The sequence below is a fragment of the Arvicanthis niloticus genome, chromosome 3, assembly GCF_011762505.2.
Source record: "Arvicanthis niloticus isolate mArvNil1 chromosome 3, mArvNil1.pat.X, whole genome shotgun sequence".
In the NCBI taxonomy this organism is placed as follows: domain Eukaryota; kingdom Metazoa; phylum Chordata; class Mammalia; order Rodentia; family Muridae; genus Arvicanthis; species Arvicanthis niloticus.
This window is the reverse complement of record NC_047660.1, coordinates 44,186,925-44,211,127: the sequence shown is the minus strand read 5'-3', so window position 1 is coordinate 44,211,127 and position 24,203 is coordinate 44,186,925. Positions and strand designations below refer to the sequence as shown.

The 24,203-nt window shown below is 37.7% G+C and overlaps 2 protein-coding genes and 2 non-coding genes across 6 annotated transcripts in view; 1 reads left to right on the top strand and 3 right to left on the bottom strand.

The window, feature by feature from the left end:
• The window catches only part of Gtf2f2 (general transcription factor IIF subunit 2), a 109,081-nt gene that overhangs the window by 48,659 nt on the left and 36,219 nt on the right, over positions 1–24,203 (bottom strand). The window lies entirely within an intron of this gene.
• Kctd4 (potassium channel tetramerization domain containing 4) lies at positions 1,321–14,431 on the top strand. Of its 3 annotated transcripts, none has more exons than XM_076930704.1 (3): positions 1,321–1,407; positions 3,857–3,927; positions 8,845–14,431. In XM_076930704.1, the coding sequence occupies exon 3, from the start codon at positions 9,040–9,042 to the stop codon at positions 9,817–9,819; it is 780 nt and encodes a 259-aa protein (XP_076786819.1). In that variant the 5' UTR covers positions 1,321–1,407; positions 3,857–3,927; positions 8,845–9,039; the 3' UTR covers positions 9,820–14,431. The 3 variants fall into 3 exon arrangements, with proteins under 3 accessions (XP_076786819.1, XP_034353042.1, XP_076786818.1); XM_076930703.1 differs by having other exon boundaries at positions 1,341–1,407; positions 3,766–3,927; XM_034497151.2 differs by lacking the exon at positions 3,857–3,927 and having other exon boundaries at positions 1,332–1,407.
• On the bottom strand, positions 17,954–18,079 carry LOC117706389 (small nucleolar RNA SNORA5). Its single transcript, XR_004606499.1, has one exon. It is a non-coding gene; the product is annotated as a small nucleolar RNA SNORA5 (small nucleolar RNA).
• LOC117706388 (small nucleolar RNA SNORA5) lies at positions 19,299–19,427 on the bottom strand. The gene has a single exon (XR_004606498.1). It is a non-coding gene; the product is annotated as a small nucleolar RNA SNORA5 (small nucleolar RNA).

The window sequence follows — 24,203 nt, the reverse complement described above, 5'->3', positions numbered from 1 at the left end:
GATTAGTGTTACTATAGTATCCAAGTTCTTGCTTTGTGTTTTTTTTTTTTTTTTTTTAAAAAAAAAACCAAACTGATCATTTAAATTAGATGTTTAATTTCCACAAGAAAGAGAAAGCAGAGGGTCAAATGGATCCATCCTATACCCAAAGCAAAGCTTTATCTTACATTACTAAAGAAGCAGCTAAACATTTTAAAGTCCTAAGGTAAATTGTAGGAATACTTAGTAATCTTGTTTTTGTTTTGTTTTGGTTTTTTGAGATAGGATGTTCTATGTAGTCCTGAACTTGGTAATGAAATTATTTCCTACCATCTAATTTAACTGAAAAATTGGTCCTCCTATATCACCCATGGTATTGTATTATACAATGTGACTATACTAAAACTGTAAGTGTTACAAAGCTGACTCAGAAAGTATTGAATTAAATAAACACAGAGAGAAATTATGTCCAGCTGGGCATCCGAAAGAGCTTTGGTAGAAACCCTGACAACTGGAAGAGTTTAGAGAAGGTAGGGTTGGGGTGATGAGGGAACTGAAAGCTGCTGGAACAGCCCTGGCAGTAGCTCTTGATGGGCCCCAGACCTTCTCTTGTGCTTAGAATTTTCAGCTCAGAGACTCAAACTACCAATGCCAAGAACCACATGGTCATGGCTGCCATCTGCAAAGAGGACACACAAGCTCATTCTACTGAAGGTCTTCAATCACTCAGTTTTTACATTTCCTTCCCTAGGCCTAGACGTTTGTCTTCTATCATTCATCTTCTGTGAATGATAGGAGTATTAAAAAAAAAAAATCAAACTCATAGATGTTTTCTAACCTGCCCAACTCTTTGGTCAGATTGTTTTATTAATTTTTATCCTTGTTTTATAGCCAAAAGATTCTTAGTAAGTATAGTAGGAACAGAGAGAAAATTAAAGAGTCAATAAACACAACAGAACACTAAACAAATAACACATAACAAAATGTAACACTAAACAAATAACACATAACAAAATGTAACACTAAACAAACACATAACAAAAGAAAACACTAAAAACAGATTTGTAGGCACCTAGTGCCAATTCTGTTGAAGAAAGAAAGGAGTTAGTCAGCTCTCCCGTCAGCATATTAGAGTACAAGGAAGCAGGAAGGGTGTGTTAGCACTGGCAGGTGAGCAATTCGATGAGCTAGATTAGGAAGTCCTCAGGCATCTGGAAGTTCATTCCCATAGACTTCTGAGATCCATGTGCATGTGGACACCTTTAAGGCCACTTCCAACTCCAGCTCCAACACAAGCAGGAGGCTAGTTACTAAGACTCTGGCCTGATCTTCTAGACTTGTGAAGTAACTCTCTTATTCACACACCACTCCTCCACCTGCCACCTCTGGAAAAGAAGAGAAGTACTTCTAACTGTGTGCATCTAAAAGGTAAAGGACTGCTAATATTCCCAGTGGTCTCCTTTCTCCTCATTTTGTATATTTTCCTAGATTTTTTTTTTTTTTTTTTTTTTTTTAGGGAGCAGAATAAGTGAATTCAGTATCCCTTATTGATTTGTGAATTGATAATTTGATTTTTACCTGACCTTAAGGAATTTGAGATAATATATGCTTTCTTATAATACCACTCAAATCACTGTGTTGAAAATACCCAATTTAACAAAGACTTAGAACTGTAATTGAGAATTAGGCTCAAGATCTAGAGAAGAACCTAACTTCTTTATACTTCTCTTTTTCATCATGGATGGGGAGAAAGAAGGCTGGGAGGCTCACGCACGCACGCACGCACGCACACAGACGCACACAGACACACACACGCTTCAACCCTGCCTAAGTGTACCTGCTGGTGACAAGCTGTGTCTAGGAGCAGAAAGGAAAATGTTGGGTTAAGTGTATGAAAGAAGATACCAAACGTGTGAAAAAGTATGGACAGTCTTGTCATCCTATTGTTACTAAACAGTTTTTTGGGGGTTTTTTTGTTTTGTTTTTGGTGAACCAATATTGTAAAACTCTTATGTTTGCATTATTTTAATTTCTTCTACAAAGCCAAATTCACAAGTCATGGTTTCACTAGATTTCAGACAAGAAGTAAGTCAACACAAAATTCCTTAAACACAGAGAGAGATTTCACTCCCAATTTTGCTTTCAAAAATATAAAATGGAGGTGTAGTGGGGGGAAAAATGCTTGCCATGTGAGCATGAAGAGCTGAGCTTAAACCCAGAGCCTGAGAAAAGCCAGAGAAGGTACTACTGTATGTCTATAATCCTAATGATCCTAAGCACGATGTGAGGCGGTGACAGGAGAATAATCCCCAGAAGCTCATGGGCCAACTAACCCGGTGTGCACAGCGTGAACAACGAAAAGAGACTCTTTACAATACAGAAAGCAAGGACAGACATCTGAGGTGCTCCTCTGTGCTCCACATATGATCCACGGTATTTAAGTCCACCCATGTATGTGTATATGTACACGTTTCTCCCTCCCTCTGCCCCCCAACCCCCAGATCAGATAGGACAGTTGCCTGCCTATAATGTCAGCGCTCAGGTGGCACAGACAGGAGAAACCAGGGGCAAGCCATTTAGCTAGCCTAGTCCATTTACCTAACCTAGTAAGCTCACTTTCAGTGCCTCAGTAAACAAAGTAGGGCAATAGACAGAAAGACCCAGCACCAATCTCTGGTCTGCATTTATATGCATGTACACACACATGTATCCATACATGTAAATACACATCTGTGTGCACTTGCCACACATATAAGGCAAATAAAATCCAGAAACAAAATAGACTTAGAAAAATAAATGGTTTTATATGCAGGAATACTATATTATAATAAAGGGGGCATGAAAAGCATTGTAATAAAGAACAGGCTGAGTATCTGTACTCAACATACTTGGGGACAGAAGTGTTTCCAATTTTGAACTTTTATAGATAACCCACTTTGGAGTTCAGATTTAAACGCTTATGAACGAACGATGGTTTGAACTAGGCCCTGCTTAAAGGATCTTGTCTAGCTTTAGCAGCTATGTTTGAAACTATAGAATTCAGCACATTGTTAAGTCTAGTTCATGTCCTCTTAATAATTAATAATTTTGTTCTCTCTTTTTAACTAATTGTACTTATCAATGTATGAACGTTTGTCTGAATGGAGATACGTGTACCACATGCACACAGTACCCTCAGAAGATCAAGGAGGGCACTGGAGTCTCTGTTACTCAGGTTAAAGCTAGTTATTATCCATCATGTGAGTGCTGGGAATTGAACCTGGCTCCTCTGGAAGAGCAACCAGTGCTCTATCTGCCGAGCCATCTTGCTAGCCCCAAATAACTCTTGTTCTCTTTACTGTAACAGCAGCTTAGTTCTTCATGATTTTCAAGATACTATTAAGAGTTCTTCCATCAGGGCAGTGGTGGCACACAACAATCCCACAACTCTGGAGGCAGAAGCAGGCAAATGTCAGAGTGAATTCCAGGACAGCCAAGGCTATACAGAGAAACCCTGTCAAAAAAAAAAAAGAAAAGAAAAGAAAAGAAAAGAAAAGAAAAGAAAAGAAAAGAAAAGAAAAGAAAAAGAAAAAAAAAGTTCTTCCAACTACAGAGATTAGACCCCTTCAAGAGCCCAAATTCTTGGCTACCAGGAGGCAAGCACCGTGCCACCACATGCTCTCCACCTCACCTTGTCCCAAAGCAGCAGGGCTAGTCAACCACAGACTGAAAAAATGGTTTAACTATGAGGAAAAAAAAAAAAAAAAAAAAAAAAAAAAAAAACTCTCTCCTTTCTTAAACAACCAGGGAATCAAAAACCAAAACAAGCAACAAAACCCAACCTCCTTTAGACCCCTTCTTAGCAGGACTTCGTATCACCTGCCTTTAATCCTAGCAGATTCCTGAGTTCCAGGGTTTGAGGACAACTAGGACTATGAAGAGACACCTTCTCTGAAAACAAAACAAAAGGTAAGACCTCTCCTCAGAGCAGTTTCCCTAATGGCTGGTTTTTACCAGGGCGGATTCCCAGTACCTGCTGGAGCACTCTGAAAACATGCTGGACTCCCTCCCGCCCTCCCCTCCTGAAGAGGCTGCTTCAGCTGTGGTACTGGAGCGTGGAGCGGTGGTGGTGTTTCCATAGCTCTTACTAATTTAGTATTCAGCAGTAACCTTCCCTTCCTTCAGCATTTCCCCCTTTCATTCCCATTACCCAAACACTCTCTGTCTTTATTTCCTGACATATGAAAGGAGCATCTCAGAGCTGCTTAAAAATGACATCAACTCCAAAGTCATCATTATGTAATGTATTGCTAAGGAAACAAAATGCTGGCATTAATTTTTGGCCAGCCAGTGACTTCTTAGACAATTTTAGAAATGTTAAATGTGAAAAAAAAAATGAGGCTTCTCCATCCCTAGTCTACTACCCATAAACTTTATAAAAGTCACACCATTCATTCATTCATAGATTAGACATGGTTATTAACATAAATTACCTACTTCCCCCAAACAATAAAGTCTACTTTGCCATAGAACTACAAAAATGAGTTTTGTACAATATTATAATTCTAGAGCTGATATGATAGCTGACAGATGCTTTGCTAATCTAGGTAAAATAAAAGTTTCAAGTAGCCACAATCAAAAACAAACAAAGGGCTGGCAAAATGGCTCAGCAGGTAAAGGTGCTAGCCACTAAGCTTGGTTTGTGATGTGTGCAGGTCACAGCTTGTATGCCCACACACATCACGTACCAGAGGAAGGAAGGAAGTTAAATACAAATTAAAACTTTTCATTAAACAATAATTTTAAAGTTTAACTTCTACTTATAAAACATAAGTGTTACTGAAAGAGTCATCTACAAAGTACTCACAAAGTAGGAATAATTAAGAGTTGTCTCTGTAGCAAAAAAGCAAGAATGTAGAATGGAATTTTACCTGAACGCCTCAGCTAGTCTATCATTTTTATTTGCTCTTTGGATAGAACGCTCTTGTTTTCTGTACTCTTAAAAGTCTAAAAAATCTTTCCAATGTAGCCACAGGCCTCAGCTTCTGTGGAGGGGCAGCACAGTAAAGCCATGAGGCATGAATGACACATTCACTTGCTTTTCTGGCCAGAGTCTGTGCCCAGTGAGTTCCAGGGAGATTCTGGTCCTCTGCATAGCATGAGTGATGCTGTGGTCAGATGGCTGACACTGTACTTGTGTCAGTACTAGTCTGGCCTAAGGAAACAGCCAATGCTATTTTATATTTCAAATACAACTAAACTTTGACATGCAAACAGAACTAGATTCACATGAAAAATTTTTTATTCAGTGGCATTTTATTTTTTAATAACCAAAAAGGCTAACATAAAATATTCATAGGAAATAGCAGTATGAATGCCGCTCACAGTCAATGCTTTAACAGGGGACTATAAAGAAACAAGCCACACGTCAAATGAAACTTGGCTTGTAAAAGCAGTGAAGTCAAAGCACAGATCAATACACTGGAAACAGAGTGGGAGTCACGGTCAGAGAGGAACGGCAACAATCAAGCACAGATCAACCGCTCTGGTTGTTTTCACTTTCCTTTCTAAATCACAGAACTCACCATTTGAACTCACCATTTCAAAGGATAAGCAATACAAGCCAACGTGAAAATAAGCAAAAGTTCTGGCAGGGATAGATACAGAATGTGAAGGTAAGGTGTCTTTCTGTTAATAGGAGCTCCTAAAACCACAGCTGCTTCCTGAAGTGCAGTGTTGAGACCTCACAGAAGAGGGAGTCTGGGGGCATCAGCCCTTCCTGTAGCTGTCAATCAGGAGGGAGCTTCTGTTCATGGTACAACATACAGAGCCTGCATATATTGTAACTACGTCCTATGCCAATCACTTCTCATTAAGAGTTGGTAGAAAAGATGGGAAATCTTTCCATTATTAGCCATAAATAAATTCTGTCTTTTATAGACTGTATTGAGCATGACCTACCTCATAATGGAAGTATTTCCAGAAGTTGGTTAGGCATTGGGCTAGGAAATGCTCAAATGAGGAACTGATTTAAATTCTCAAAGCTGCTGAAGGGCTCTTTTTGAAAGGTTTGTGATTATGGTGTTTAAGAGGTTTTCTCTCTATGCTGTTTCCTTTTTTTTTTTTTTTTTTTTTTTTTAAATTTATTTATTTTGAAATAAGACATTACGTAGGAAATATGTAGCCTAGGATAGATAGCCTTGAATTCAGGATCTTCTGGCCTCAACTTCTGAGAGCTGGGGATAAGGGCATGCAAGTATTACCACAACAAGTATGATCCAACTCTTATTAAAAAAAATTAAGGTTATAAGGAAATCAGGGCCTCTACTTTTCACAATGATGTCTTCCTGACTACAAAGTCAGATGAGATACTCTAAGCTGGTGGTCAAAGGCCAATCTCTGATGTGTGGCTTAGGCTCTTGTGATAGAATTGCTGGGCTGCCTAATTCTACTTTGTACCTGTAGTGAGACAGAGAAACACAGTCATATAAACAGGGACTATCTCTGATAATTGTCACATAGCACTATTATATGATTTTAGAGCTAACTGACTACCTACAACAAGCATCTATCACAAATAAATAGAAGATTCCACAACAGGCAGCAATCATCAATGGAAGCCTGTAATGCCATGAGCACAATCATGTGGCTGAAATGGCAGTAATATGAATGACGCGGCAGCTATTAGATGTCAGTTTCCTTTTCTAAGAGACAGATACTAAAGGGAAGTCCCGTGGATTCACATCCCTTTTAGTAAGGTACCATGAGAAAGAAGGCTTCAGTAGCACTACCAGTGGCAGCCAAAGCTGTCAAGCAAATCATGCATGGCACGTCTGCAGAAGCAAAGCGCACCACAGTGAAGTTAAGAGTGAGGAGTCTTCAGGGTAAGAGGCACATGGTGGAAGAGTCTCAGACTGTATCACAGTGAGCCTAGCCTGTAAGCTAGGTTTGCTGTCTCACAGCTGGAACCCTAGCACTGAAGAGGCTGAAGAAGGGAGACTCTCAAGACTCTGAGGACAGGCTAGGCTAGAGTGAGACCCCGTGTGAACAAACAAAACAAAATAACATAACGCAACAGGCAAGACTGAAGAAACAGAGCACTTATCAGTGGTGCTGAAATTCTGGCAGCAGAAACCGTAAGTAAGCTTACGGTATCTTCTACCGTAAGCTTCAGGTAGAAGATAGCCAAACCTGCCTGTTCTGCCTGCTCACCACCCCAATGGAAGCTTGTTCTGTAGAAACAACAATATCAGGGCTGTCCTATGAAGGCATCTACAGATAGATCAAGGAAGCTGAGCTATGCCAGAAAACCAATCCCTAAAATCCGATCATACTGCACTGATTCAGGTGTCCTGTTCATAAAGAGAACACCGTATGTACCTATGAACTATTATGCTCTTACGGATGTTAATCACTCGTAGTAACAAAAACTCTGTGATTTTCAAACTGGTACCTTCTACTCAACTATTCAGTTCTTAAAATAAGTCACACCCATAGTAAAACTTCATTCTAACACACACACACACACACACACACACACACACACACACACACCCTCTGTCAGAATGTAAGAGCACATTCTTCTTAAATGCTACAGGGTTGAGAAGAAGGCATTAGTTTATACTTCTATCAAAGCAAGTTGCAAAACCCAGGTAAAATACTATAAGCTCTCTGGAACGAAATTTCATCTTTGGTAACGAAGCTGAATCTCATTTTTCCACTAAAAAAACAATCATGCCTTAGATTTCTAGTCCAATTTCAATTAGTTTTTGAAAACTTCAGTATTAAATGTTAAATTCATTATCTGCTATAAGAATATATAGTTTAAAAATATCTACTGAAAATTTAACCCTATTTACAGAAAATAAAAGTTGAATATTTTAAAAAGAGAACCTATTTTAATACCTTTAACAAGATACACATAATTTAAAAATAACATTAACTCAACAGAAATATAAGTGACTTTCATATAAAAGCCAAACTCTTAGAGTTCCTCAGGGTAATTTAGTAGATAGGTTGCTCAAGTAATATGTACTGGAAACACACCCAGATTTCTCATCTCCAGAGCTCGGATTCTAGAAGTATAAGCTCAGAATCCTAAAATGCTTTGTAAGGCAATTTTAAGGACAAAGGGACAGAGAAGCAATCCACTCATACTATTCTATCATTCTCTGTGAGACAACAAGCAACACCAAACTTGCCTATGACACTATAACTGAGTAGGCATGCAGAGTCATCTTTCTCCTTGCATGTCCATAGCTATAGTATTTTCTGCAGCACTGAATCAGGGTAAAACGAGCTCATGAATTTCCTACAGGAAATCGTAACTAATAAAATGTGAATGAATACTACAAAGCCAGCCTATATGACTTTTAACCTTGAAGTAAAAAATAAGCAAATAAACAACATTTTGTAAATAGAAGTTAATGCAAATTTCTCCTCATTTAACAAAGAGACCCAAATCCAAAACACATATAAATTCAACTAAATTCAAATGCTATGTCACAACAACAAGCCTACATACTTTTGTCTGGGTCTACAATACTGCAAACACTGTACTTTTATAGGAAAAAACTCTACATGCTAGTGTCTTTCACCTTAGGTTTCCTATTATGATTTACTTTTAAATAATACCAGTGCAACACATACTGTTCCAAAAGGTGACACTGTAACTCAATATTAGTCTAATGACTTAGACCTTTGGAAATAGACAGGAATTCTTATTTACATGGGAATTAAACTGGAGTGGCAGTTTAACTAGTAGAGGAAAGTCAATTTACTCTGAATAAGTCTCATTTACTTAAAAAACAGACATAGAAATCCTTTTACAACAAATCCCTTCCCTGATACAGTTAAATGCAAATTCTCTTTTCCGTCTTACTCCAGAAAGCTCCTGCATGCATAGCTGACACGCCACCTACTGCAAAACCCAGCTGCCAGCGCAGGCGGTGCTCCCAGCATTTCATTGCATCGCCAGGCTGGGACGGAATAAAGGCGTGCTTGTGTGGTAGTGTTTCTTTTTTAAAAGAAAAAAAAAAAATCTCCAAGCCAAGAAGAACAAGCTGAAATAGCATCTTGAAAATGGAGCGTAAAATCATCAGAAGAGAAAAGGAAAGGGAGTATGAAGGGAGGCACAACAACCTGGAAGACGCTGAGCAAGGCAAGACCTGCAAGTCCACACTGATGACCCTCAACGTTGGTGGATATTTATACATCACTCAAAAGCAGACACTGACCAAGTACCCAGACACTTTCCTTGAAGGTATCGTAAATGGGAAAATCCTCTGTCCATTTGATGCTGATGGCCATTACTTCATAGACAGGGACGGGCTTCTCTTCAGGCATGTCCTAAACTTCCTACGAAATGGAGAACTTCTACTGCCCGAAGGATTTCGAGAAAATCAACTTCTTGCTCAAGAAGCAGAATTCTTCCAGCTTAAGGGGCTGGCGGAGGAGGTGAAATCCAGGTGGGAAAAAGAACAACTGACACCCCGAGAGACTACTTTCTTGGAAATAACAGATAATCACGATCGTTCACAAGGACTGAGAATCTTCTGTAATGCTCCTGATTTCATATCAAAAATAAAATCTCGCATTGTTCTGGTATCCAAAAGCAGGCTGGATGGGTTTCCAGAGGAGTTCTCTGTGTCATCAAATATCATTCAATTTAAATACTTCATCAAGTCTGAGAACGGCACTCGACTTGTACTAAAGGAAGACAACACCTTTGTCTGCACCTTGGAAACTCTTAAGTTTGAGGCCATAATGATGGCTTTAAAGTGTGGGTTTAGACTGCTGACCAGCCTGGACTGCTCCAAAGGGTCAATTGTTCACAGCGATGCACTTCATTTTATCAAGTAATTACCTGTCTCATGAACAAAGGCAACAAGCATGCAGCCAGCAAGCTTCAGAAGCCACAGAATCAAAGGCATCCCAAACAACGTGCCCAGCTAGCTAGTCCAGAGCCCGGCTGCTAATCAAGTACTGTGAGCTAACGGTATGTAAATCTGTCATTAAAGATGTCCTTCTCTGGGGTGCTCTGCCACCACATTTCCACCGACAGTGAAGCTGTGGTCTTCTAAACTGTAAATAAAGACAGTGCTTTTGCTATTATTTTTTTTTCCCTTAAGCTGTCTTTCAATGAGAATGTCTTGGGTACTTCATCTATCATTCACTAATAGCAAATGTTAACAATATACGATTCAAAATCTTTTCTACTTAAGAGCAAAAATCCATGAAGAAGATGAACTGGTTTATAAAATAAATATGGAGAACAAAATAAATGTACAGAGCTACCTAAAGCAGGGATGACAGTGAATCAAAAAGGGCGGGACTGTAAAACACATCTGAGCTACTGATTTGACTTTTAAAATAGCAGGCACCTTATTATAATTCCTGTATTCATACTAGAATTATGGCTAAATCGGTATTTTGCTGAAAATTTCTAGGAAACTGCTTGATAACAATAAAAAATAAATAAAAGCACTGCTAGCTTCTTTGCTTGTATTAATGATTGCAATAAAAGTTACATGTGCCACTTAAAAAATGAATAGTGCCACTTGATGATTGTGCATGATATTCTGCATTCATGCAGTCAACTGTCAGACGGTAGCACCTTGTTGGTCAGCAAGGGTCAAAAATTAGCAACCGCACTTTACCGCACAGCACAGCACAGCACAGCACAGCACAGCACAGCACAGCACAGCACAGGTAGTTTGGTCCTGGCTGAGTACATGGTGTTAGAATGGAAGACCCTATTTTCACCATCACTCTATGCTCATTTTTTAAAGCACAAAATATTAAATGGACATTATTCAACAACGCTCTTAGAGAAGAACTTTACTGAGCTTTTAAAAATATATTATGTAAAAAGAGTCCCTCAAAATTTCATACTAAAACCTGACAAAGTCAACACCAACTACTCAATTTCCTTGTTGTGTTATACTAAAAATATTTGTTCTGATGCTAAATCTCAAAGTCACAGAGTTGTGCTGATTTTTTCTATTTCATACTAACATTTACAGGAATTTTAAACTTAATTTTATGAATGGCTGTTTAAAAACTATTCTCCCAGCTAAAGTCTAAATGTGAGTGCACACCTTGCCCAATTACTTTGCAAAGAGCACCTACGTCATTCCTATGGTTTCACCTACATCATTTCTAATGATTTCTAAGAACAAATTGTCTTAAATTTAAAATAAACAAGCTGGAAGTAGTGATTCATGTTTGAATCCCAGATTAACACATGTTTGAGACCAGCCAGGGTTACTACATGAGGCTCTATCTCAAAAAAGGCAAAGCAAACAGAAAGAAAAAGGAGGCAGGGCCAGCCAGGGTTACTACGTAGAGTCCATCTCAAAAAAGACAAAGCAAAAGAAAGAGGAGGCAGGGAAGCAATCATTGAAACTAACAACTATAATAAGTCAACAAAACTTGTTGATTATCTTGGCTGAGTTTAAATAGCTAATCATATATTACAACATTTTGATTATATATAAAATTTAGGATAAAGCTCAATGTTAATTATTATTAACTATAACTGACTTACTTACAAGATGTAAGGTAATATAAAAGTTGCCTATACAGACCAAAAGAAACCCTTTAAAAGGTACTGTGCAAACAAAGTCCTTCAAAACTTCATACTAAAACAACACTCAATGTCAACTACATAATTTTCTCAGATGTTACACTAAGAAAAAAATGCTTTGTCTTATGTAGCAAATTTTATTAATGAACTATAAATAGCTTAATCAGGACTTAAAGGGACTACTGAAACAGGATTTTTAAAAATGTACAATTTGTCGGTTGCTACTCAACTGTTTATATACCTCCCCAGACGAGGGGCTGACTTTTCCTTGGCTATTTGGACTTGGTAATGAAAAAACTGGTAGTGATTTAATGTCAGGTCGAGTTTTTTTCTCTATCAAGATTTCGGTCCAGATAATAAGATGTACTGACATAACTAGTGTTACTGGAGATGGAGCTGAACCAGTCTCAGAACTGCAAGAAAGGCTTCCCATGGTTTCGTTCCACAAGAGAATTTAGCTTTCATAACGAAGTTTATTGCTGTTGTTATGAACTTCCAAAGGAATCTGATGCATGTTTATGTAGCTCTTTAAATGAATATTCACATCTGGATTTAAGTGCTCAAACTTTAAGGCACCATACTAATCTACAATTAGAAGTCGGCAGAAAAATAAGACTCTACTGGTTCCCCTCATACCTCTTTAGAAATGCATCCTTGCAAATTCAAAATTAACTGTATTTACAGATTCAAGTGCCTAAATGTTGTGCTGTAGGTATGCAGAAAATGTCTAGTTTTAAATTTATTGTTTTCTAAAAAACATTTACAAGGATCTTTCTAAGATACCTTGATATCTTATAAATGGCCAAGAGCAAAGCTTCTCAAACAGTTTTGTTTCAATGACTGTGAAATTTCTTTCTCTTAAGCAAATGTTATAAAGAACTCATCAGTGCCTCTTCATCTTTTTAAAGGAAGGTGGTAAATGTCATTTACTATACTTGCAGGACCTAAGCATATGTTCTCCTGTATTTGGACCTAGCCCATGCAGTGATTCTTGCACCCAACTTTAAAATATGAAAAACAAATATGTACTTATGGCTTTCTGCTGTATTGCAAAATGTACATGTGCAACATGAAGAATGAATGAAACATAAGATCTCAAATAATAAAAAGCAGGTGACTCTATCCCAGCCTAAAGATGAAAATACCGAATAAGCTTGTTCCAGTGTTTCTCTTAAGTCTTAAGTGCTACTTATAAGGCACTACTAATAAAAAGGTAATATTCATTAAGTTCTTGTCTGGTTTCTGTTTTGAGGCAGGGCCTTATCCTGTAGGCTAAGCTGGCCTCACACTCCTGATGACCTTCCTACCTTGAGCTTCCTAGAGCTGAGCTACAGGTGGTGACCAAGGCAGCCTTTAAGTGTTTTACTATATGTAAGTATCAAGCTAGATATCTCAATTAATCCTCAGGCTAATGGACAGTCACTCTTCTTACAGATGACAGAGAAAGAAGGGTTAAGAATCCCTCCCTACTTCACACACAGTTAGCAAGAAGCCAAGGTCCATAGCTCAGGTTTAGTGGGCACTGAATACTCCTGTGAATCAGATCACTCAGATCTCCAGTACCTAACCTAGAACTTGGCACAAAACAGACATTTACATTCATAATTCAATGTAAACACAAAATACCAGATACAGTCTGTCTTACTTTTACACTTTCACAATGCAAGTATTCTAAAGTGTTAAGTGAAAAATTGAATTTTGGAATATCAAATAACTTATTTTAAGCAAATAACATTTTTAATGTCATGTCATTTAAAGAACATGAGGTGAATCATCCATCTCATAGACTAAAGAATATCCAAATTTGTCTGTTTATGAATCTACATTTTTTTACATATCAGGTTTGCTGAAAGGTTAATCTTTTAAAGCCTGCATTAGCTGTATTATGAAAAAAATATTTTTCTTATATTATGAGCAAAACATGCTCAAATAAAATTCTCATGGGTTCTGGAGTGAGATTCTACTAACTTCTACAAACTAGCTTAGAGGATGGTAAGTCAAGAAACCTTTTCAAACTTTTAACCTCTTCATGGGAATGTTTAAAGTGTGAGTTGTATGTAAAGTACTTCTAGTTCAGACTTTCAGGAGAAGTGTTAATAACCTTACTTAGTGCAAGGACATCCTCCTAGTCACAAGTCTCAGCCACGTAAAGTGCAGGGCCGTATGTAAGTTATGTTTCCTACTTAGACATAAATGTAGTGTAAATCTTTTAATAAACATACAGTTTCTTATGCAATAAAATGAGTTATTTTAAGATAAAAACATAAGAAAAATAGGCTTCATTTAATTATTTAAAAACACATTTTCTTCAGACTTTCTAGTTTTATGTAAAAATTTACAACAAAATAAGCTAGCATTTTATTAGCAATTTTAAATCAGTGGGAACAATACAGATGATAAAACAATCTAAAAGCTAAGCCTATTTAATGAGTTATGAGTAAATACCTCACAATGCAAAGATGTTGGTTGAGGTTAAAATTAGTGTCTGAGTCATAATGGTTATTGCTCGTAAGCAGAGATGTAACACAGACCATCCAATACTGCTTGTAACTCGTGAATGTATGTGTACAGCTCCAAAACACACAACTTCTTCTGTAGCTGGCTTCCTAATCACATTCTGTTTAAGCTACTACTAAAATTCACTTGTTCTGTCAACAAACACAAGGGGGAAATGTTAAATAAGATTCGCTGAGCACAGAGATATATCGAAGATGAAATCTAAATTCACCTGAAATAATTTGTGAAGAGGTGATAATAGTCATCTTTTCTTGACAAAAATACATAATTGGCTAAAGTGTTTCTATGAAACAAGTACTTAACTGTATCCTGAATGCTATTACAAGTTATCTGTATTTGACTAAACTCCTCTACCAAAATAAAATGTCCACAACTTGGATTGAGGCTGACTCTGGTAGAGTGCTTGCAAGTCCTCCTGGGTTTGATCTCCAGCACTTGCTGCAGGATGTGTGTATGCAAAGTGTATGTGTGTATAGCTTAGGTATTATGCATGTGAAATACTGAGTTAGACATTAAAGAACAAAAGCAAAATGGAAAGTCTATTAGATATCAGAGAATGGGGCAACTCTACCGTATTCCTTCACAACACCGTGACAGGTTTTCTCCAACTGTACTAGTTGTACTGGTGCAGGATCATAATACACCAAGTCACATTGCAAAACAATTCTTAATCTATAACGATCTACCTAATTTTAGAAATTCCTTTTTGAGGCTAGGCTCAACTTTATACAAGTAATTTTAATTAATATCTTCCAGGATATAAAGGACAAGTTCTTCTACATTAAAGTGTGAAACAGAGTTAGCCTATTAATTTAGTCTTAATTACACCCCATTGATTTTACTTCCTTGTAACAGATGTTCATTAACTTTTTTTAGAATTCTTAAGAAATGCTGAATAAATAATTTAATCTCAATACTTCCTTAAATTTAAATCTTTCATCATTTAATTTAGTTTTACAAAAATGATTTCACATTTACTTTAGGTATATCATTCAATGAATTTTTAATAATTATGACTGAAGATACTGTCATCTTACATTTTGATAAACCATTTTGAATTTTCTTTACTTTTCCATACACACGTGAATATTTTAAGCAAATTATGGTTATGTATTACATCATATATCTTTTTGTTATGAAAACAGTTTAAAGTATATATTATTATAGTTAACATGTTGTATACAGTTTAAAAAATAGTTGTTAGTAGGGCCAGCTTACCAAGCAATAAAACAAAGAAAAACCCACAACCATTAGGAACTCATGACCTATGTGTGTCTGTTACAAATCATCCAAAAAACACTACACTGAGATTAGTATATAAAATTCAGTTATCTTGAAAACTACAAAGACACATTAAAACATCTTTCTGGTCCCCAGTTGTACTTCCTTCTCCCACTGAGTCTCAGTGAAAAAGATGATGATTTGAGTGTTGGTACAATGTACTTTATGAGTATGAAAAGTGAGATTCCAGCATGTTTCTTGCAGAGCAAAAGCATTAGTATGTATATGAGAAATAAATGGTCACTAACAATGAATGTAGAAATAGAAAACTGTCTATAAACAACTCTGGCAGTGGATGGTGAGATAGTGATCTCAAAGGCTATCTATGTAGTAAATAAAGCCAGTCCTAATGTTCATTCTGGAAGGCAAGTATGTTCATCACCATACCACCGACAACTGTTTGGTACCACTCCAAAGCTATCCCTTTATGTAATTTTAAAAATCTAAGCACAATTATTTTTAATTTACTTTATTTTTAAAAGCTGTATTATATTTTTACTTATGTGTATGTGTGTCTGTGAGAGTGTATGCTGGGATTCTGTGTGTGTGTGTGTGTGTGTGTGTGTGTGTGTATGTTTTGAGGATTTCAAAATCCAAGTAGGAAAAGCTAAATTCCCTCAGAAACTATTGGTATTCCAACAAGACAACCATTACCACCCCACTCTCTCCTGCACAAAGGTCATGTCTGGTTGTTTTAAGTTTCGTGACAATACGTGGTACATGACAGTACTTTTACTGTCGCTCTTCTGGGAAAAGCATATGAATTAATCAGAACAAGTCAAAAAAGTAGGAGGTGCTGGAAATACAATCCCCTAAGAGGCATTAAAGTGCATGGCATTGTTGAGGCGCAGTAGTAGGCACCCCAGGAAATACTTAAGCATCATCTTTGATCCCCTTTCCCCAAGCCAAGCATTTGGGGGTGGGGGTGGGGGTCCAAGTGGGCTCATGTTGAATTAACAAAAAGGAAAGAAAAAAAAAATCAAAGGGCTTATAGAGCCATTTTGCAGACAAAACAATCTCAAGAAAATATTTAGCTTACTAATGTCACAGTTTGTTAATATTTGTGCTCTTGCTTTTTATTTAAAAATGCAATAAAAATAATTTTAACTCAAAAGAGATGCAACCTGGCAATTACACTCAAATCAAAATTTTCATATGCCCTTTTACAACATGTCATTATAGTTTGATTCTTTATAAAAGCAAGATAGTAAATACCAACTTTTCTTTAAGTTAAGACAAAATATAATCACAGCTAACTTTTTATTCCTAGAAAACTGATAAATATGTGTTAATATTCTTCCAAAAATAGTTCATACTAACGTCAAAAATTAAAACTCCCAACAGAGTCACCATGCACAAAGGGTTTCTAAGTGTTTTAAAAATTCTGCAACTTTATCCTAATACAAGATTTCCTTCTCCATTTTTCCATATAAGCATTGTCTTCAAAGCACCAATCTATCTCCTGAGTATGAAAGGAGTCTAAGGAAGACACTGCTCATCACTTCCCAGAACAATCTTTTCTTCCTTTGCTAGGAACCTAACTGATGTGTTGGGGGGTTGGAAAGGTTGGGGGATACACCAGGTTAAACCTATTATTTCCTGGTATTCTAGGGTTGGTGGATGTGGCCAGATTTGTGTTCTTACCAACGGCATAGAGACATATGGGACTTGTAATATGCTCTTAAAGAGCAGAAAGCCTGGCTGGGTCCTTTGCCTCCTTCCTCTTGTATCTATTGATAACAAGATGTAGACACAATGGCTAGTTATGACTGCAAACAGAAACTACAAGCTAACAATAGCAGAAGGTAGCTGATGACCACAACCACAAATAGTCAGGACTTGTCATCTTAGCACTTCCAACAGAGAGGAGGAATGTATCTAAGTCGCTGATGCCTTGAGAGGCTGTCAATCTGAAGATGGGGATGTCAGCATTCTTACTTTACAGAACACAGACCCACAGATAAGGACAGACTGTCCAGGCCCACAGCTGGCAAGCGACCTTCAAGTACCAAGCTCGTACAAAGCTCTTGGTCACTCTGCAATACTGCCTTTACACTAGACCCAAAGAACTCAGTGAAAAACCTGACCAAGAACATGAAGTTTGCAAATGTCATGACAACACTGGAGGAAGATCAGGACCTCTGCTCATTAGATCAGGTCAGACTTTAGTTTAATATAATGTCAGAAGCCACAATTAACCATACCGAATTCGGTTTGTCTTGGTAAATATGCTGCAAGAAAAATGAGGGTGTGAAATCCATTTCCTACTGGGGCCACAACTACAGAAGGCAAAAGAAAATAGGCAGAGATAAGAATAGACAGGACTAGAGAGATGGTTCGGCAGTAATGAGTGCATGCTACTCTTGCATAGACCAGAGTTCAATTCCCACCTATGTCAGATATCTTATAACCTCACCTGGAACTCCAGCTCCAGGGATTCTGACATCCATGGGCATGGGCATATGTACACATGCACGCACTCATGCATGCATATATACATACAACTTTAAGAGTATGGAGAGATGGTTGAGTGGTTAAGAGCACTTGATGCTCTTGTAGAGGTTATAGGTTCACGTCCCAAAACCCACATGGCTGCTCATAATCATTGATAACTTGATATAGTTATAAATGTCCACAATGCAGGGACACAGGGCCCATGAACAGCAGAGCTTGCTGTGGCAGCCATCTGGGCCAGCTCCACCATGAAAGGATGAAAACTGAATTTGACTCGCAGCCAGGTAGTGTTTTTCAAAATATAGGCAAAGGAGATGAGGAAAGGGGAGGGAGGGAAGGGAGAAAGGGCAGAGGAAAACAGGTGTCTAAAAAAAATGATATCCTCTTCTGACCTCTGCAGGTACCAGGCATGTATAAAGCACACAGGCATTCAGGCAAAAAATTCATACAAATAAAATAAATAATAATTATTTTTATTTTAAATTTATTAAATAATAATTTTTTAAAACTCTGAAAATAACAAATCAATCTCAATCTCTCTCTCTCTCTCTCTCTCTCTCTCTCTCCCTCTCTCTCTCTCTCTCAAGTAATCAGGAAAGAAATCATTGCAAGGCCAGCAAAGTTTTCCATTCATACATAGAATCATCTCTGGATTAAGTTGAGAAGGAACAACCATAGCTAGAAATAACCAAGAAACCAATCTCCAAAACACAACTAAAAAGTCTTTCAGGGAATATGAGTATTTAAGTAAATGAGGGAATGAAATGTATTTGTGTCAAGTACAAACAGAGAAATGAATGCTCAGATTTGAGATACAGTACATTTCATGTAATGTCTTCATTTTGTAGTAGGTGAAGATTACTGGGGTGGAAGAAACGGGATACAATATTAAAAACCATAAAGCACTTTGAATACTGTTTCACAACATTCAGTAAAGAACCAAGAACACTGGAAAAGAGAACTGAATGTAATGTAAACCAATGAGCTAGCTGAGAGCTGAAGAACCAGGCGGTCAGTTTCTAGAAACAGTGAAGACTGCACAGTTAATAACAGTAAGAGCTGCCTCCACAGAAAGGGGCTGGGATTCTCAGATCAGGGCATCCATGTTTCCTAGTGGCTTACCCTGTTATCTCCAGTTTTCTCAAATCAATAAACTGTAGTAAATGATTCAAACAATTAGGTATTTCCTTCCAATAATGTCAATAAAAACACCAAGAACAGAGAACATCAAGGCATTTTTTTGTGCTTATAAAAATAACAGGACCCTGATGGTAAAATATATACAGGGTTTTAAAAATTATTATTGTGTTTTACTTATTTTACACACACACACACACACACGCACGCACGCACGCACGCACGCACGCACGCACGCATTTATGTATCAGTTCTCTATCATGTAGTTCCTAGGCTGAACTCAGATCCTCAGGCTTGGCAGCTGGTATATTTACCCACTAAGCCAATTTCCTTGCTCCTGGCAGTATTTTGGGGTTTTTTTTGTTTTTGTCTGCAGTCAACCTTATCCCTAGGTCCCAATACAGAGAATAGGGCCCATGAACAGCAGAGCTTGCTGTGGCAGCCATTTGGACCAGCTCCCACCATGAAAGGATGGAAGCTGAATTTGACTGCAGCCAGGTAATGTTTTTCAAAATGCAGGCAAAGGAGAAGGAGGCAAGGGGAGATGGGGGAGAGTGGCAAATGAGGGGAAAGGGTCTGGGTGATGGCTGGAATGTGTTTAGGACTTAAAATAGTTAACACAGTTAACATGGTGAGGCCTTAAAAGCACTCACTCACCTCCAGGTTAGTGAGTTCTCTTTTAAGTTACTTCTAAATATATATAATCATCTATAAAATAAAACATAAAACTATTATTTTAAAAGCCTTATTTTAAAGCTGCCCAAAAGATAAGTATCTATAAAGAGACCACTAGGAATAAAAAGCATCTTGAAATTAGAGTGATTAAGAAATGGAAGACACGAACAAAGACAAGTAAAAGCTGAGGTATGTATGGCTTTATACCCAGGCTCCTTTGGCTTCTAATCACCTTGCTTTTCTTGAATCAGCAAGTCACAATGAAGACTGGACAATGCTTCATATATTCATATCAGTCTTTTACAAAACCACAGAGAATAAAGGTTGACAAGAGTGCCAACTAGACATACACGAAACCTTACCTTACAATAAGGTAGGTCACTATTACATTTTCTTGTAATTTAATACATTCCAAAGAAATTCCATTTTAGACCCATGTTTTTAAAACATCTACAACAGACACTTATTTAAAATCGTCTTCACAGCCTAAGACTCTTGCCTGTCCAAAATCCTAGTCCACATCACCATGAGCTACTCTTACATATGGAGAAGAGTAACATAAGCATACAAGGCAATAAATATGAAAACAAAAGGATTTCTTTTTGTTGTTTGATTGGTTTTCAAGTTCCTCTGTGTGGCCCTGGATAGCCTAGAACTTGCTCTGTAGACCAGAGTGGTCTTGAACTCAGAGATTCACCTGCCTATGCCTCCAGAGAGTTGGGATTAAAGGCTTGCACCACTATTGCATGATGAAAACGAGATCCTTTTTTTAAAGCAGAAGAAAATGCCACTGTGGTTGCTAATTCTACCTTCAGTTTACAAATTGAGAAACTGAAGCTTAGCAAGGAGCAAGCCACCATAGAGCACAGCCAAGTTACAAAAACTCTGAGGTCAGCTTCAAACTCCACTCTCCACTACAATACATACTCTCCCTACCTACATTCTCTCTTTCCCTTTAAAAAGTAGAAAGCTGTTTCTTGCCTCTACCTCATTTTTGAAACAGTATCAGCAATACAATTAGAGGCAAAGCAATAGCAATCCACCTAAAATTGTTTTTAAGAGTACTGGAAAAAAATAATGGTCATGTATGAGTAAAAGACACATTCAAAGCATGATTATTCATTCAGAGAACCCCCAAAGGTTTTTTTTTTTAAACTAAGTTTTTTCACTCTGCTCTATTGTCTGATGGTTAATGTTGATTGTCAACCTGACAGAATCTAAGATCATTTGGGAGATAGGCCTTTGGCTCTACCTCCAGATAATTATTTTCATTATATTGAGGAGGGGAGAAATGCCCACTGCGGGTGGCATCATTCCCTGGTCAGGATCCTAGACTGTGCAGATGGAGAAGAAAGGTAATGGAACAGCACCACACATTTATCCCTCTCTGCTTCCTGATTGTAGATGTGATGCTACCAGCTGCTTCAAGCTTTTGTTGTCTATCTTCCTCATCAGGATGGAGTATGCACAGTGAACTATGACCTAAAACAAACCCTTCATCCTTTAAATTGATTTCCTGTTAAGAGTATTTTGCCACACTGACAGGAAAAGAAGCTAAGCTACTGTGAATAGGCCAGTAAATTTCAACCTGCCACTATTTGAAATGAGTAACTTTCCCTTATTAGGGCAGCCAATGAGAAGGGAAGAAGAGGTGTGAAGAGAACTGATGCCATAGTATGACTATTGCTTTGGGGTTTAATGACTACGTGTGACAAGGATAAGGAGTCTGGCAATTTATCTATTCACTCATTCATTCATTCATTTGCTCTTTCTGAATTAAACAGAAGAAAATCATGACTTCTTCAAATCACCTAAAGAAAATACTAAGACAAACAGATTAAGGCAATTTATATGACTGCTTCCAAGTATAACAAAAATGTAGAAATAATAACAATCCATTTTAAAACAAACAAAACTTGAAAAATAAAAACAATCATTTTTCATGTTCTAATACAGACCAAATTAGATAATTAGCTCATAATTAACTATATCTCTATCTATATATTGAAAACTGGATTTTAACATCAGGAAATAAAAACAGTAAGTATGAGTAAAGAAAAAAGATCTGTATTGTTCAGTCAATTGTTCAAAGTCTCTTCAGTGCATAGACAGCTTGGAAAATAAACATTTACGACAAACTATAATTCTGTTTGCAGTGCAAAGGAGGATATAGGAGAGAGAGAGAGAGAGAATATATCTATATCTATATCTATATCTATTTATCTAACATAGGCACAAAGAAGAAACAATAGGTCTAATGTATAGACTAAAGTGCTCCAGACTGGATGTCAAGTTACAATTTTATGGCTGTTTTTTAATTGGATATTTTATTGATTTACATTTCAAATATTACCTCCTTTTCCAGTTTACCCACTGGAAACCCCCATCCCGTCCCCCTCCCCCCAATTTTATGGATCTTATCAAAGTAATGTAAGCTATAGTAGGCAGTCTCTGAAGATAATAGTCAATAGTAATAATCCCTTCCAAGGATGGAGAGGCAGTTCAGTAGGAACAGCAAGCATTAGAACCCAAGTTCAAATCTCTAGGACTCATGTAAAATGCCACACCTAGCAGCATGCACTGTAAAGCCAGGGATGGCAAAGCGGAGACACCCACCCCTTTGAACTGGCTAGCTCCTGTTCAGTGAGAGGCCTTGTCTTCAAAAACTAAGGACAGATATAAGGAAGATACCTAGTGTTGACTATTGGTCTCTACATGCACACAAATAAACATGCATGAACACACGAACACACACACACACACACAAACATGCACACTCAGATAAGAACCCCCTTTGTCTCTATGCTTGCACATGGCTGGTATCAAGTAGAGTTAAGTCGGTAAGCAATTAAAAGGCACTTACCATGAAGCACAAGTTTAATCCCTAGAACCTACATGGTCAATGAACTTAAATCTTGAAAGCTATAATTCTGTTTGCCGTACAAAGGAGATATAGGGGTGTGTGTGTGTGTGTACCCACATGGTGAAAGAACTCAAATCTTGCAAGCTGTCCTCAAGACACAAACGCACGCACGCATGCACGCACCAAACAAACAAAATGTAAAGCAAGAAAAAGAGTAGCATCTATCCATTTTCCTAAGAAATCCTTGCACAATGAATCCATCTTGTCTGATTCCTTGCTTCTTAAGACCCTGGACTAAAATTCTCATTCTCATGATGCAATTTTCCAGGAAGATGCCTACCAATTCAAAGTACAACTATGTTCAACTCTACAAATTCACAGGACACTAAGACAGTAGGATAATTAGCCACCAAGTCCTCCTGAGTTTTGAACAAAAATGGAAGGGGAATTACAATAAATAATCTGTAACCACAAACAAAAAGGGGGAAACAGAAAGGGAGAAGGGGGTGTGGAGGATTGTTCCTTCTTAAACTGGACTGGCCCTGTGACTAGAAGTGACTAATCTACTGCAGCTGAAGAACCCTACTCACCTAGGATGCTAAATACAGATGTTGGGCTAGACACTACTCACTGAGAGAGTTCTGCAGTGCACAAAGGAGGACAAAGGTACCCCTGAAACACTGGACCAGTCAGTCAGCGAGGCAAGTCAGAAGCAGTGCCACAGCCAGCCTGCAGCTGGGTGCAGATGCGTGAACCTCTCACTGATACCAGCTGTGAAACACTGCCGAGCCTGGCCGATGCCCACATACCTGTGGGAACACTGCGTCATTATTTTAAGCTCCATTTTGGGGTGTTTTCTTACCCAGCAATAAACTGCTAAAATGGTGATGAGAACTGGTAACTATCCCAAAAGCCTCTCTAGAGAAAAGAACTTTGATGTCAGAGATTGGAATTCTCCAATACTATGAAATAATACCTGTGCTGTGAGAAATAAGTAAATCATCTAGAAACTCAAAAGCACAGCAGATAGAATAAACGTCACTGGATATGTTTAATATCTGACTAGACACAATTTAAAAAATCATGGAAAAATAAATTTTGCAGAGTATATACAGCATGAAGGGGAAAGCGCAGAGAGAGAGAGAGAGAGAGAGAGAGAGAGAGAGAGAGAGAGAGAGAGAGACAGATAGATCAGAATAAAGATGCAGAAAATATAATCAAACAGCTGAGCATTTGCTCAAACATGTGTTCAACAGGATTTCAGAGGGAAGAAGAAAAGGATAGGAGAGTCAACACTTAACGGGATACCTGAAAATGTCCTATGACTGAAGAAAAACAGCAATCACTAGGCACAAAGTTAAAAACTCCTAGGCAACTTAAAGGAATAACATAATCACAAAATATAACCTGACATTGTAAAGTATCAAAGAGAAATCTCAAAAGCCTTCTTTTAAAAAAATGTATCCTATGTCAAGAAACATCCATGTGTGAGAGCTGGTGAAAGACTACCCCTCTAGAACCACAGGCCAAAATAAAACTTTTCTCTAGCTTAGTATTTTATTACAGCAACAGAAGAGTAACTAATACAAATGCCGATCACAATATTTAAATACTTTATGACTCTATGTATACCAAGCTCCCTGAATAGATTACTATAGTATAGATAGCAGCAGTAGAAGCTGCAGTGAATCAATGGACAACTAATTATATTAAAATGGTCCAAAATGGAAT